The 13,534-nt window shown below is 44.1% G+C and overlaps 1 protein-coding gene across 1 annotated transcript in view; it reads left to right on the top strand.

Moving 5' to 3' along the window:
* LOC104023110 (E3 ubiquitin-protein ligase rnf213-alpha-like) overlaps positions 1–13,534 on the top strand; it is a 61,036-nt gene that overhangs the window by 27,431 nt on the left and 20,071 nt on the right. The window contains exons 31-42 of the mRNA XM_087757956.1: positions 558–4,127; positions 5,084–5,217; positions 5,362–5,457; positions 6,535–6,650; positions 8,205–8,333; positions 9,022–9,086; positions 9,545–9,689; positions 10,945–11,086; positions 11,315–11,488; positions 12,166–12,299; positions 12,510–12,667; positions 12,905–13,108. Of these exons, the coding sequence (XP_087614082.1) occupies positions 558–4,127; positions 5,084–5,217; positions 5,362–5,457; positions 6,535–6,650; positions 8,205–8,333; positions 9,022–9,086; positions 9,545–9,689; positions 10,945–11,086; positions 11,315–11,488; positions 12,166–12,299; positions 12,510–12,667; positions 12,905–13,108 (5,067 nt within the window). The remainder of the gene's footprint in view (positions 1–557; positions 4,128–5,083; positions 5,218–5,361; positions 5,458–6,534; positions 6,651–8,204; positions 8,334–9,021; positions 9,087–9,544; positions 9,690–10,944; positions 11,087–11,314; positions 11,489–12,165; positions 12,300–12,509; positions 12,668–12,904; positions 13,109–13,534) is intronic.

The following is a 13,534-nucleotide window of genomic DNA, read 5'->3' as shown; positions in this document are numbered from 1 at the left end:
GCATGCACCATCTCTTCCAAAACAAGAACCAGGAGCATCACACAATGTTAACAAGATCAGCTTAGAACAAATGAAAAGGGGGTGATTCTTCACGGTATAGGTCATAAACCTGTGAGGGTCCTTGCCAAAGGGGGCTGTGTGTGCCTCCTTTGACAGGTTGACACAGGTGCAAGGCGAGTCTGGCCAAGTATTTGGAAGGGAAAGCCATTGTGGCTTTCTAATTAGAGAAAGCAAATGAAGATGGAGAGTAACCTGTGCTGAAACCTGTCTGTTTGGCAGATCGTTTGGTGGGTGGAAATAATCATGCTTGCTCTATTCTAGCTTTTAATTGGACATCCACTCAGTACCAGGACCTTACAGGTTATGGGCATGTCAGTACATATCCATCTAGGAGCATGTAGGCAGGCTTGGACAAATTTGATCTACATGTGATTTTTCCCAGCTTCTTGACCTATTTGTGTGCAGAAAAAAAAAACCTCTTGAACTGTAGGCAAATGCAGAAGGTTGGGCAACTGTCCTCATTGTAATCTGTGCACTCCTTATTGACTTCCTTTTAGATGTCCAGTGAAACAGAAGAAAAGTTCCTGGATCTTTTTCCTGCAGTGAAATGTGTATCACCTACGCGGGTACTTGAATTGCTGGAACACTCCAGCTCTGGTTGTATTTCTGAAATGAAAGAGGAACAGTTTGATCGAGACAAGTTAAAGAGTGAAGCTTTCCAGAGGTCTTACCAGTATCTCAGAAGATATAAGAGGCAGGAAAACCTTGACCGTTTCGTTTTCATCCCTGAGAGGACTGAAGGGACAGAGAAAGAGTGCCTGAAGCTCTTACTGGAGTTCTGTGGGAGACGCAACCCTTCCTGGACCGAGCTTAGCAATTTCACTCATTTCCTAAACTTCCAGCTAAGCAAATGTGAGAAATCGGTTTTCTGTAGCCCAGCAGTTGGAAAGGATTTCCAGGGGTTTAAAACATTTGTGGTAAAGTTCATGATCATCATGTCCAAGGACTTTGCTGTGCCCTCTCTTGACATCTCTGATGAAAGTGTGCCAAGTGCAGAAAATGATGATGAGGAAAACAGCATTATGAGACAGTACCAGCTAAGACGAAAGTGGGAACAAGAGTCCCACCCCTATATAGTCTTCCATGCAGACAATGAATCCATGGAGTTCTTGGGTTTTCACATCAGTAATAACTTGGATGCTATTGATGCCCATTCTCAAGTTGTTTTGGAAAGGAATGTTATCAAAGATAAATTATACCAGACTTTGAAAGCCCAGCAAGTTCCTTTCAATAAGAAGTTTGAAGACTTGCCCAGAAAAATGCAGCTGGAGGTGCTCTGCAGAGTTTTTGGTGTGAGCTACACCCAAGATCCAGATGAATCATATCAGCTGACACTGGACAACACCATGAAGATGCTTGCCATTCACCTGCGGTTCCAGTGTGGGATCCCTGTAATCATCATGGGCGAAACAGGTTGTGGGAAGACAAAGCTTGTGCAGTTCATGTGCAGTCTGCAAAGAGCAGGCAGGGACATTCAGAACATGGTGGTGGTACGCGTCCATGGTGGCACTACTTCCAAGAACATCCACAAGAAAGTTAGGCAGGCAATTGAGCTGGCACACATCAATGAAGAAAGGCACAAAGTGGACACTGTACTCTTTTTTGATGAAGCCAACACATCAGAAGCTATCTTTGCAATTAAAGAGGTGCTGTGTGATCACAGTATAAATGGAGAGAAGATTCCCACTGACCGTTTAAAAGTAGTAACTGCTTGCAACCCTTACAAAAGGCATACCAAGGAAACCATAGAGAAACTGGAAAAAGCTGGCTTGGGGTACCGAGTCCGAAGTGAAGACACACTGGAGAAACTGGGCTACATTCCTTTGCGGCAGCTAGTGTATCGGGTCAAGCCCCTTCCACCTAGTTTACTGCCTCTTGTCTGGGATTTTGGAGAGCTGAATGAAAAGACACAGAGCCTGTACATCAGAGAGATTGTAAAGTCCACTATGAAGAACAAGATTGCCATTGGAAATTTGGACATCTTTACTAGTGTCATTTCAGCCTCCCAAAAGTTCCTCAGGCAGAAGAAAGATGAATGCAGAGTTGCCAGTCTTCGAGATATAGAGCGCTGCATGAGCATTGTGCTCTGGTTTTATAGATTAAGAGACCTGCTATTTCCTCAGATTGATGCGAAGAAGTGCAAAAAAGAACAGGAGCCAGTCTTAAATGATGCACAAAGGGCCTTGGTCCTTTCAGTGGGAGTTTGCTATTATGTATCTCTGGAGAGCCGCAAAGATTACCTGGAGGAGGTTGCAAAATGTTTTTCTGTCCCTACATCCCTTCTGCAGCAAGAGATTGAGCTTTGCCAAGAGGTATTTCTTGATAACCTCTCTGTTCCCAAGGCAACAGCCCGCAATGATGCTTTGAGGGAAAACATCTTCATGATAGTTGTATGCATGGACCTACGAGTTCCACTTTTTCTGGTTGGGAAGCCAGGAAGCTCAAAATCCCTGTCTAAAACCATTGCTGTGGATGCCATGGAGGGCAGGCGGTCCAAAAGCCAGTTGTTCAAAAGATGCAAAGAGATCCAGTTGGTGTCTTTTCAGTGCAGTCCCCATTCAAAGCCAGAAGGGATCATCTCCACTTTCCAACAATGTGCACAGTTCCAGAAGGGGAAGAATCTGGATGAGTTTGCATCCGTGGTCCTTCTGGATGAGATCGGCCTCGCAGAAGACTCACCAGAGATGCCACTGAAGACACTGCACCCTCTTCTTGAAGATGGATGTGTTGATGACGAAAACCCAGAATCTTATAAAAAAGTTGGCTTTGTGGGCATTTCAAACTGGGCCCTAGACCCTGCCAAAATGAACAGGGGTCTTCTTGTATTTCGGACTGACCCTAGCAAAGAAGAGCTAGTTAAAACTGCAAACGGCATCTGTGCTGCACAGCCTCACCTTGAAAGCATTATGTATTTGTTCCCTTTGCTGGCAGAATTCTACTGCAAGGTGCTAAAAACACAAAAAATTGAGTTCTTTGGGCTCCGTGATTTCTACAGTTTGATCAAAATGATACTGTCCTACAGCCAGGACAAGAAGTACATCTCTCAAGAGGAGATCATTATAAAGGTGATTCAAAGAAACTTTGGAGGCTCCAGTGATATCAATCCTGTCGAGCTCTTCCGAAACTACATCAGTGAGGTGCATCTTCCCCCTGACTTGGAAACCAGCCACACACTTCGTTTGCTGAAGGAAAATATGAGCAAACAGCAGGCAGGACTCATGTCTCGATACCTCCTGCTGCTGACAACCAACCACGCAGCTTTCCACATCATCCAGATGACACAGCTTATAGATATTGAGAACTGTGAAATCATATTTGGCTCTGGTTTTCCACAGGACCAAGATTATTCCCAGGTATGCCGGTCTGTCAGCAGAGTGAAGATCTGCATGGAGACAGGCAGGCCTGTTGTTCTTTTAAATATACACAACCTTTATGAGAGCCTTTATGATGCACTTAACCAGTGCTTCGTTAGCCTGGGAGGAAATTACTATGTGGACCTGGGTCTTGGCACTCACAAAGTGAAGAGCCGTGTGAAGGATGATTTCAGACTCATTGTGATAGAGGAGAAGAATGTAGTCTACACCCAGTTCCCCACCCCGCTGCTGAACCGGCTGGAGAAGCACTGCTTGGACATGAACACCGTTCTGAACTGGCAGCAGCAACAGCTGAAGCAGGACCTGCAGACCTGGGCCAGGCAGTTTGTCTCCATTGACAGCAGCATGTTCTCCAATGTTTGGTCCACCAAGCCCAGCCCCAAGGAACAGGATGTCTTCATTGGTTTCAGCAATGACACATCTGCAGCTGTTGCTTTGGCGAGCACTCAGAGCAGGTCCTGGGGAGACCTTGAGCCCTATGAAGAGCCAGTGCTCTCTATTGCCAAAAGGAAACTTGTTCAGTGTGCCACCCCTGACTCCATCCTGCGCCTTAAATACTCCCTTCTGGATGATGCTGAGCAGATCCAAGACTTGTACTTCCACAAGCAGAAGCACAACAGCCTTGTTAGTGTCTTGGGAGAGACAGTTAGCCAGCAACCAAGGAAGGAGAGGACTGCTGGGCTCTGCCTGCAGGTATGTGTGCTTCACTGTAAAGCAGTAAGAGTGGTCTTTATTTTCCAGATGAGGGAGGTTGCCACACAACCTCCATTAAGCCACTGGATAAGTTCCACATGTCCTCTTTACCTCCTGTCCCATCAGATGTATCACACGTGCCTGGCTTCTGCCTTGTGGTTCTCTGCAGTCAGGGTGGGCTCTGCTCCTCCTCTTGACCTGGATGTAGTGGATCTGCTAACAGACAGGAAGTGGGTGCCAGCTCTTAACTCTGAAGGCTATGGATTTTCAAGGCTAAGATACTCAGGGCATCATTCATTGCCTGCAAACAAGTGACAAGCACCACTGGTGATGCTGTGGGGATCCAACCAAGCCTCCAGCAGGACTTCAGGTGGTTCTGGCAATTCTGCAGGTCCTGGATCATGCCCACTGTCCCCTGACATCTATTTTCAGGAGCTGTCCATGCCAAAGAAAGCATACTGATCAGTTCTCCAGTGCCCATCACAGAAGCTCAGGAGCTTGTGTTGCATAGAGACACCAAAAAAGGTAGCAGCTGAATCCCCAGACAGGATCTACAGTACGGAGAGCCCACAACATTGTGAGGGAGTCAGCCCAATAGAGTCACATGTGAGGACCATCGTGCTAGGCCCATAACATTGCATGGAAAGGCTCTTTCAGCCCTCAAGGTTCCAAATGCTCATGTACATCTCCCAGCAGGATTCTTTTGGAGTCACTGCCTCACAGCATCTGAGTCATTCCTAAGGATGTAGCTTCTAGCATGAGGAATCAGGGGGTTTCTGGTTGTTAACAATGCTCCCACCCTTCTTCCCTGTAAGCAGGGCACATTTCTGAGTCTTGCCTTTAGGAAGCACTTGAAAGGGTCCATAAGCAGATCAGTTCAATTTTCCCACCCATTAGGGATGGTAATACAACAACTACATAATATTTCCCCGGAATTTATTTCCCTTTCACTGCAGGTTTCTACACATGCAAGACTTCTAAATGAGAGAGATTTAGAAGAAATAAGGAAGACACTTAACCTTCAAAATGAAATCCACTGCCTCTTCCTAAGCCAGTTTGACACTGAATACGCTTTCCGCCAGGAACTCAGGTGAGGAGAAATTTCCTTCTCACATTTGTTTGGTAATTTTATAAATAGGGGTTTTGGGAAAAGGGGGCAAAGGGGAGCAGGGAGAGTGGAGAACAAAGGTGGTTTTATGAATAGAGCAATAACAGACCATTTCATTATCTGCAGGAATTTTTTTGCACAATCATCAGAAGAGAAATTGCTCCTCATCCAGTTTCACTTTGATGAGCCACAGAGCAGCAAAAGGCTTCTAGCTTGTGCCAAGTAAACATCCTTCCTTCTTTCTTCTTTCTTTCTGTATTTCTTTAGTCAGGTGCAAAGGTAAGGGAAGATGCAGTGGCCAAATAGCCATGGGGTATACCGTTGGTTTTAGTGACCTGTTCACTGGAGTCATTGCAGATGTTCTCATATCTTTATGTGTATATCTGTGTGTGTGCGTTCATGCTTATGTTCTGTAGCTTAAATTTCCAAGCATGTGTTTGTTAAGACATTAAGATAAAACATGCCTACCATCTCAGCTTTCGTGTGTCTAGAAGAGCATCTTCTTCATTCTGCACCAGTGAGGGCTTAGGTCATTGACATTGACATTATATGATGTTGGTCTTAAGCCCTTGAAGTACATTAGTGACATCCTCCCCCAACCAGACACATCCTCTTTCAATACGATCCTTCTTACCCCCTTTCTCACTCTCCTATATTTCCCGTTCGTACCCTTTCTTCGCCATCTCAGTGAACATGCATGTTGTCTCCTGAAATGCTTTGTTCTGGGTGGATTTGTGCTTTTCTAGAGAGGGACTTGAACTTTTCTGGTCCTACTTCTAGGAAAGCTATGCTGGCTTTTGGCCTGTTTCCCCACAAGTCCTGGATTGGTCTGTGTTGTGGCTTTTGTTGTCTAATTTGTCTGTATGTTTGTGGCAGATATTGCTAATGTTATTCCCATGATTGCCAGAAAGAACATGACTGTGCAGAGACCCATATGTACAGCAAAACAAATTCAGATTAAAATAAAGATTTAGTGTTCAGCAGGGAGGGAAATTTGTCATGGAAGAGCTTGCTGAGGCATGTGACTAAGTCATTGCTTGGAGAGGGTGTAGGGGAGATATATGGGCATGAGTCTTGAAGTAGCCAACACCATCTTGGCTCTTGGCCTTGCCAGAGCAGGGCTGGGCTGAGCTGACCTTCTCTATTCCCTTTCCACCACTGAAGCACAGCCTCACCTCGAGCTGCTGGTCTTTCCAAAAGCTCTGCCTGAGCCCTGGAAAGGCAAGGCGTGGCTTTGGGAGACTCCCTGCCCAGCTGACAGAGAGAATGGACTTTTTAGCCTCTCTGTCCTGTTTCTAGGTACTGTATCATAGATGAGAGAAGGAAATCAACAAGCACAGGCCGATCACATGTTGTGCTGGCCACTCAAGTGCCGCGAGTTCTGGGAGGCTGCAGCTACCTGGCATTTGACAGTGGTAAGGTTGAAATTGATCTTTTGGATCAGGGAGACAGTGGGAGGGAAAGGGAAGGTTGTGCAAGGGCAAGAAGAAGGATCCAGGGAACTAGAGACCAGATAGCCTCACATTGATCCCTGGAAAGATGATGCAGCAAATATTCCTAGAAACTTTTTCCAAACACACGAAAAGCAGTAAGTCAACATGGATTTATGAATGGGAAATCAAGTCTGACCAACCTCATAGCCTTCTATGATCAGATGGCTGGCTTGGTGGATGAGGAGAGAATGGTGGATGGTGTTTATCTTGACTTTAGCAAGGCTTTTGACACTGTCTCCCTTAACATCCTCACTGACAAACTAATGAAGTATGGACTAGATAAATGGACTGTGAGTTGGACTGACAAATCCCTGAACTGCTGCACTTAGGAGGTTTTACTCAACAGCACAAAGTCCAGCTGGAGGCCAGTCACTAGCGGTTTTATCTCAAGGATCAATACTGGGGTGAGTGCCATTTAACATCTTCATTAATGACCTGGATGATGGGACAGAGTGTACCTTCAGTAAGTTTGCTGATAATACAAAACTGGGAGGAGTGGCCGATACACCAGAGGCTAATGCTGCCATCCAAAGGGACCTGGACAGGCTGGACAAATGGGCTGACAGGAACCTCATGAAGTTCAACAGAGGGAAGTGCAAAGTCCTGCATCCATTGAGGAATAACCCCAGGCTGGGTGCTGACCAGTTGGAAAGCATTTCCACAGAGAAGGACCTCGTGGTCCTGGTGGACATCAAGTTTAACATGAGCTAGCAACGTGTCCTTGTGGCAAAGAAGGCCAACATAACCTTCATTAGGCAGAGCACTGCCAGCAGGTCAAGGAAGGTAATCCTTCCACTCTACTCAGCAGTGGAGAGGCCACACCTGGACTACTGTGTCCATTTCTGTGCTTCCCAGTATAAAAGACACATGGACATGCTGGAGCAAGCCCAGTGAAGGGCCATAGAGATGATTAAGAGACTGGAGCATCTTTCATATGAGGAGAGGCTGAGAGAGCTGAGACAGTTCAACCTGGAGAAGAGCAGGCTCGTGGGATCTTATCACTGTGTATACATACATGATGGGAGGGTGTAAAGAAGATGGAGCCAGACACTTCAGTGGTGTCCCATGACAGGACAAGAGGCAATAGGCACAAACTGAAATACAAGAAATGCCATTCAAACATAAGAAAAAACTTCTTTATGTTGAAGGTGGTCAGACACCTTTGGGTTATAGGATCATTTTCTTCCCTGGTTAATGGATGAGAATGACAGGGCATTTGTGCCCATTAGCACTGGGAAGATGGAGGGAGGGAACAGAATGATATAAGAGAAGTGCATCCTCCCTCAGAGCAGGAATAAACAGGAGGTGGTAAATCTTCCATTTCTCAATATCTTATTATCCAGGCTGCTGGGAGGTCAGGGCAGCCAAATTTATTGATTTTTCTGGATGGGTGTGGTGCATCAAGGAGAACAGGTCAACTGTTCACAGCAGTTATGTCCAGTACTACTATTTCTGTCATGCTTACTGCTTCCCCAGGTGAATGGATGTCAATCCACTTGGATGATCTGATGCCCCCAGACAACTTTACAGCCAATCTAGGCCAGCTCGCCAAAATGACTATTGCTGAGATTTTCATGACGACTTTCCAGGGGCATCTCCTAAGAGGTAATCAGCCACTTGCTTTTCACCTGCTACCTGCGCAGCTCTGTCCCTTCCTCTGTGTCCCATTTACTCCATCTACAGCTTTAAGTACAGCTAGATCAAGTGGTCCTTGGAGGTACTGGATCTGAGTCTCGGCAAGACTTACTGTACCTTCTGTTTCTGAAGTACTCACAACACTGCATTTTTTTCCTCCTGGTCTGCAAGGTGTGATTGTAGGGTAGCAGGCTACCTAAGGTAGTTCTTCAGTTACAGTAGCAAATTGGCTGTACTGCTGTGGCATTCAGCATACAATAGACACATACTTATTTATTCTGATTCCCAGCAAGTATTTCTGCCCACTTTGCCCAAATAAAAATGCTAAATATTCCAGATCTGGAGAGTTCAAAGCCGACTCAATACATTGTTTTCAGGATGTATGGAGAAAGGGAGGCAGGAGCAGTTGGGAAGGGACTCCACTTCCTGTCCTGACACACCTGCATTTCCTATGGGGTGCTAACCAAAACTGATATCTGGTTACTGGGCAATTGTCCCCAGAGGGGACAAAGCCCCGGTTGAAATTTCTTAGATTGACAGCTTTGCAACCCTTTGTTGATTGCTGAGAGACTCCAGATGCTTCCTTTCGATAGAGGTATCTATTTTTCAGGTTTCTACATTTTTTACAAAGGAGTCTTATGAGTGATTGTGATTTCAGGTCTTCCAGAGGAATCTGCTGCTCTTGAAGATCCAGCCAAGTCCAGTCTTTTTCCAGAAGAAAATGTATGATTTATTTCTTTTCTCTTATTCCAGCTGCCTGACATTACACAGGAACTGGTTTAGGAAACAATAGATTTCATAGGCGTTTAGGGATCCAGTTATGCTGGTCCCTGGTTCGGATAGTACATTTGCCACAGGAAAAAGTAGTTGCAGGTCTTTGTGAGTCACACAGTGAGGGGGAAGTGGTCCCCACCCTATGACAGACCAGGACAAGGTCAGAGTAGGCACATTTAAGCCTTTTGTGAACTTTGACAAAGCATGAAATCTCTTTCCCCATTTCTCCATCCCTTGCCGGGGCTTTTAGCACTTCTCTGCAATGTTGGGATCGATTTACTAGGTATGGGATGGTGAAGCAGACTTACAACCTGGGAGTCCACTGTGTCAAGTTAAGTAGGAATTGACAGAGCAAATGCAATGGAGTGTTAGGCAATATACTGACCTCCAATCTTTTCCATTTGCAGCTCCTCAGCATGGACTCTATGATCAAACAGAGCATCCAGAAAGCTGTGATCCAGCTGGAAGACAAGACAGACAACAGTCGGCGTGCCACTGAAAGAATCATGATCATTCACAACTTGCTTTTCCAGGATCATAATAGAACCACAAGTGAGTACAAACCAAGGCCCAGAGTGGGTTGGGTTTTTTTTTATTTACGCTGCAACTTGCACATTGCAAACCATGAAACAGCGGGAATTAAATGAGTGGTTTAATGATCTGTCTTCGTGCCCGTCTAGGCCAGCATGGGGGGAGGTGCCATAGGAGAGAGGACTAGGTGTGCTCAGGGCCTCTTCTACTCTCCATGCACTCCATGTTGTCTGTTCTCAGAGTCTGTACTGAAACATCCAGCTTTTTGCATGACCTTTGATGGAGACCTTGGTAGAAAAATCTGAGGCAGAGGTCACTTTATACCTCCATGACTATTTTGGAGCCCAAAGCCACCCAGCTGATTTCTACATAGAATTGATACAAATTATTTGTGCGGGTGATGTCGTGTCTTGATAGAAAACTGTGACTTCAGCAAAATGGAAAGGTCTCGTTTCATCAGAAACCAAGCACCAAAATCCTTGCAGGTGCATTTGGAAATTATTCTTTCCTGCATGTGGAAAGACTTTGTCTCTGTGGTACATGACTTGCTCTTCTTTGAGCAATAGGTTCCTGTCAGGTGCCTAGGATGTTTGTTAATGACTGAAAAAGAAAAAAAAGACCATGTTGCCACTTCAAAGATGTGGTGGGTCTGTGAAGTCCTTGTGGTCATATGGCAAAACCAGAACTTATTCTGTACAAAATTTTGACTATGAAAAAATACCCCTCAGGAAAAGATGTCTTCTTGTGATTGATAGTGACATCTTCATTCCTCAGTACAATGCAGGATGAATTTTGCTTGTGGTTATATAAGTACTGAAATGGAAACAATCCCATCAATTTTATTTTCTATTGATACCAGCATCATACTGATAAGAACAGGATGTCAACCCTTCTGCAGCACTGTGACTATTCTTGTGACATACAATACTAAACATTTCTCCATATCAATATGAATATCAGAGTATTTATACACCAAAGAACCTAATAATTCACACAATTATTTTTAAAAGACTGAGACAGAAAGAAGTCAATTTTCTTTCCTCCATCAAAAATGGCTTGTCTTTACTAAATGTTACCCCCCAAATCAACTCACTAGAAATAAAGAGGACAGGGAAGAGACTAGGGTAGAATATAAAGCCCCTGGATTTCATTGTGGAGGAAAACCAAGAACTTTTTCATAGAGGTCACTTTCTATGACTGGCTCTACTTTGACTGAAAACTTTGCATGGAAACTCCTTTTATTCAAATGTTTTAATAAACATTGTTTTATAATTAGTTTCTAGTCATTTTATGAGTGTGCTGAAAAGGAGAATTTGCCATCTCCTACAAGAACGTGAGAAAAAAAGCCTTGAGCCAAGGGAGTGGGTTTTCCGCAGAGCGATCTCCAGTGAGTTCATCCTTGAAGACACTTCATTCAGGTACTTTTATCTGTGCAGCCCTTTCCAAATTTCTAACAAACAAACAGGTCTGTTTCTGATAGCATTAAAAGAACTGTGGTGTGTGAAGCACAATACTTAATGGGGCTCAGATATGACAACAGGAGGGCTATTTCTGTCTGGTGTACAGAAGTAGATGCGAGTTTCTGATGAATAGGGGATTGGTCAGGTACAAGGAAGACACTTGATAGGCCGTGTTATCGCTTCTAGGCATGCGCTCTGGATGTATTTAGAAGACGTTGTGGCCAATGTGTTTGCTCAAATTCTTGCGGTGGTGGATGCAAACAACAACCTGGATCATCTCTTTCCACTGTCTCCACTCTCAGAACTGTGGCTTCAGATGTTCAAAGAAGAATCATTCTTGAGAATTAAATATACCAACAAGTAAGAAACTTGGTGGAAGAATACAGTATGTACACTAGGAGACTAAAAACCTGCTTTCATAATGCAACTTTCTGCAGAAGGAAATGGTAAAACAATAAGTCTGAAGTTAAGATAAGATCACACACCTCATAACTTATCCATGATAAGTCCTTTGTGTCATGACATTGGAATCAGAACCTTCCTGTTCTCTTAAACCTTCAGCAACTCAGGAATATTAGCAAGGAACTCCAGTTCCTTGGAATGGTGATTAACACAGGGTAAAGTCAGAAACAATAGGTCCAGAATTTAGAAACTTGAATTTGAGTTCCTAAGGTCAAAAAAGATCAGTCCCCTCCCCAGCACAAAATGCATTTAGTGTCCAGCTATCACATTTTAATTGATCAGTCAGTCAGCTTACTCTGAACAGCAGCTGTGGTCAGAGACAAGACAGATGTTGTCTGACTCAATTGCCTTTCCCCTGCTGCAGTCTTTTTTAGCCTTCAGCTCCCACTGGCAGGAACTTTTTCTGCTGCTGCCTTGTTTTCACTGTTGCTGAGGTTTTTTACAAAATATCTTTCTGTGCTTTGTAACCTTTTAAGCAGAACATATACCAGTGGCAGTCAGAAATTTCTCTGTGATGCTTCAGTTCAGTACACATAGAGCATATTACATGATTGCTTCATTCTGTGCTGTTTAAGGAATCAAGATGCTAAGATTTCCGTGTTGTCAATGACTGAAGACCCCAACACATCTGTGTTTTGCCAGTTCCCATTCAGTTGGGTTTTGAAGGCCTACATGGAGGAATTATGGGAGAGAGTCTATAATATGAAAGGTAACATCAGACTTTTCAAGCAGGTATTGTTCTTTAACCCAGGGAAGCTTATCTCCAAAGTTTCCCACAATAGCCAAGGTTGTGGTAGAAGCAACCATAGCAGTTCTGTTCCCCATGCAACCATAATGACCTAGAAAGTGTGTTATGCATTCCTGTTTTCCTGTCAACTTCTATTTTCTGATTACCTGACATCTCTGTCCTTTCCTCTAGGTCATCCAAAAGTGCCTATGAAGGAACCAGCCAAATTGTTCCAAGCGCTGATCAAAAATGTGTTGATGCTAGATGGCACTAATCCAGGGATGATGCAATGTTACACCAATGACTTTCTAAGGATGACTTTTCCTGGGCAAGATCTTTCTATCTATGAGGTAAATGGGGTTTGGTGGAGTACAAGCTTTAAATGGCACAGGGCTACAGATATTTATGGTTCCAAGAACTGGAAAAAAAAAATAGCTTCTCATGTTCTACACACTTCCCAACAACTGTTGGTGCTCAGAAAAGTTTTTTTGATGGAGAAGCTTGACTAGACTGCTTCAGCAATGCAGAATGCCATCCTCAGTCCCCTCTGTTTGGAGCAGAAGTAACACCTTTTGTTTTATTTGCAGATTCTGTCAAAAGCTCTCCTAATCAATGCGAAACAGCTCTGCTCTTCTGTGGGGCAGGAGGAAATAAGCTTTTCCCCCATTTGGCTTCATATGGAATATTTCTACCTACGAGAGGAGTATCAACTCTTTGTTGACTTGGTAAAAAGTGATGAGACTGTAACAAGTGAGCTGCAAAAACTGTATGAAAAGGACCCGCCAGAAATGGTGAGCAAAAGGGAACAGCTGGTGTTTCACAGAGCAAAGTGGCACAGCCTGTTTCTAACAATGGCCACTAGCAAATACCCAGTGCAAGTGTGTAAGAAAAGAGTCAAGACTTCAGGGGATCTTTCCTTGAAAATATTTTCCAGTTTCCAGTAAGTCTTAGGGAGTTTCTCAGCTAGTGGTCACATCAAGCTCATTCCCCACCAAAGGACCTGTCTTTCATCCTCCTCTAACTATTTTTTAATTCCATTTATTGGTCTTCAAAACTTCTATAATTTAATCTGCACTGTGTAGAAAATATTACACATCCTGTCGCTTGTGTTATTCTGGGTATATGACATTCATCCCTTCTTAGACACTCAGACCTTATAGGTGATGGTCATAGTTAAATTTTGTTCTGAGACAGTGGAGAGTGACTCACAACTGAGG

Source organism: Nipponia nippon, unplaced genomic scaffold, assembly GCF_047370975.1.
Source record: "Nipponia nippon isolate SJK-2023a ecotype South Korea unplaced genomic scaffold, ASM4737097v1 scaffold_2, whole genome shotgun sequence".
In the NCBI taxonomy this organism is placed as follows: Eukaryota; Metazoa; Chordata; class Aves; order Pelecaniformes; family Threskiornithidae; genus Nipponia; species Nipponia nippon.
Note: the sequence above shows the minus strand (reverse complement) of the source record. Positions and strands in the feature narration are given on the sequence as shown.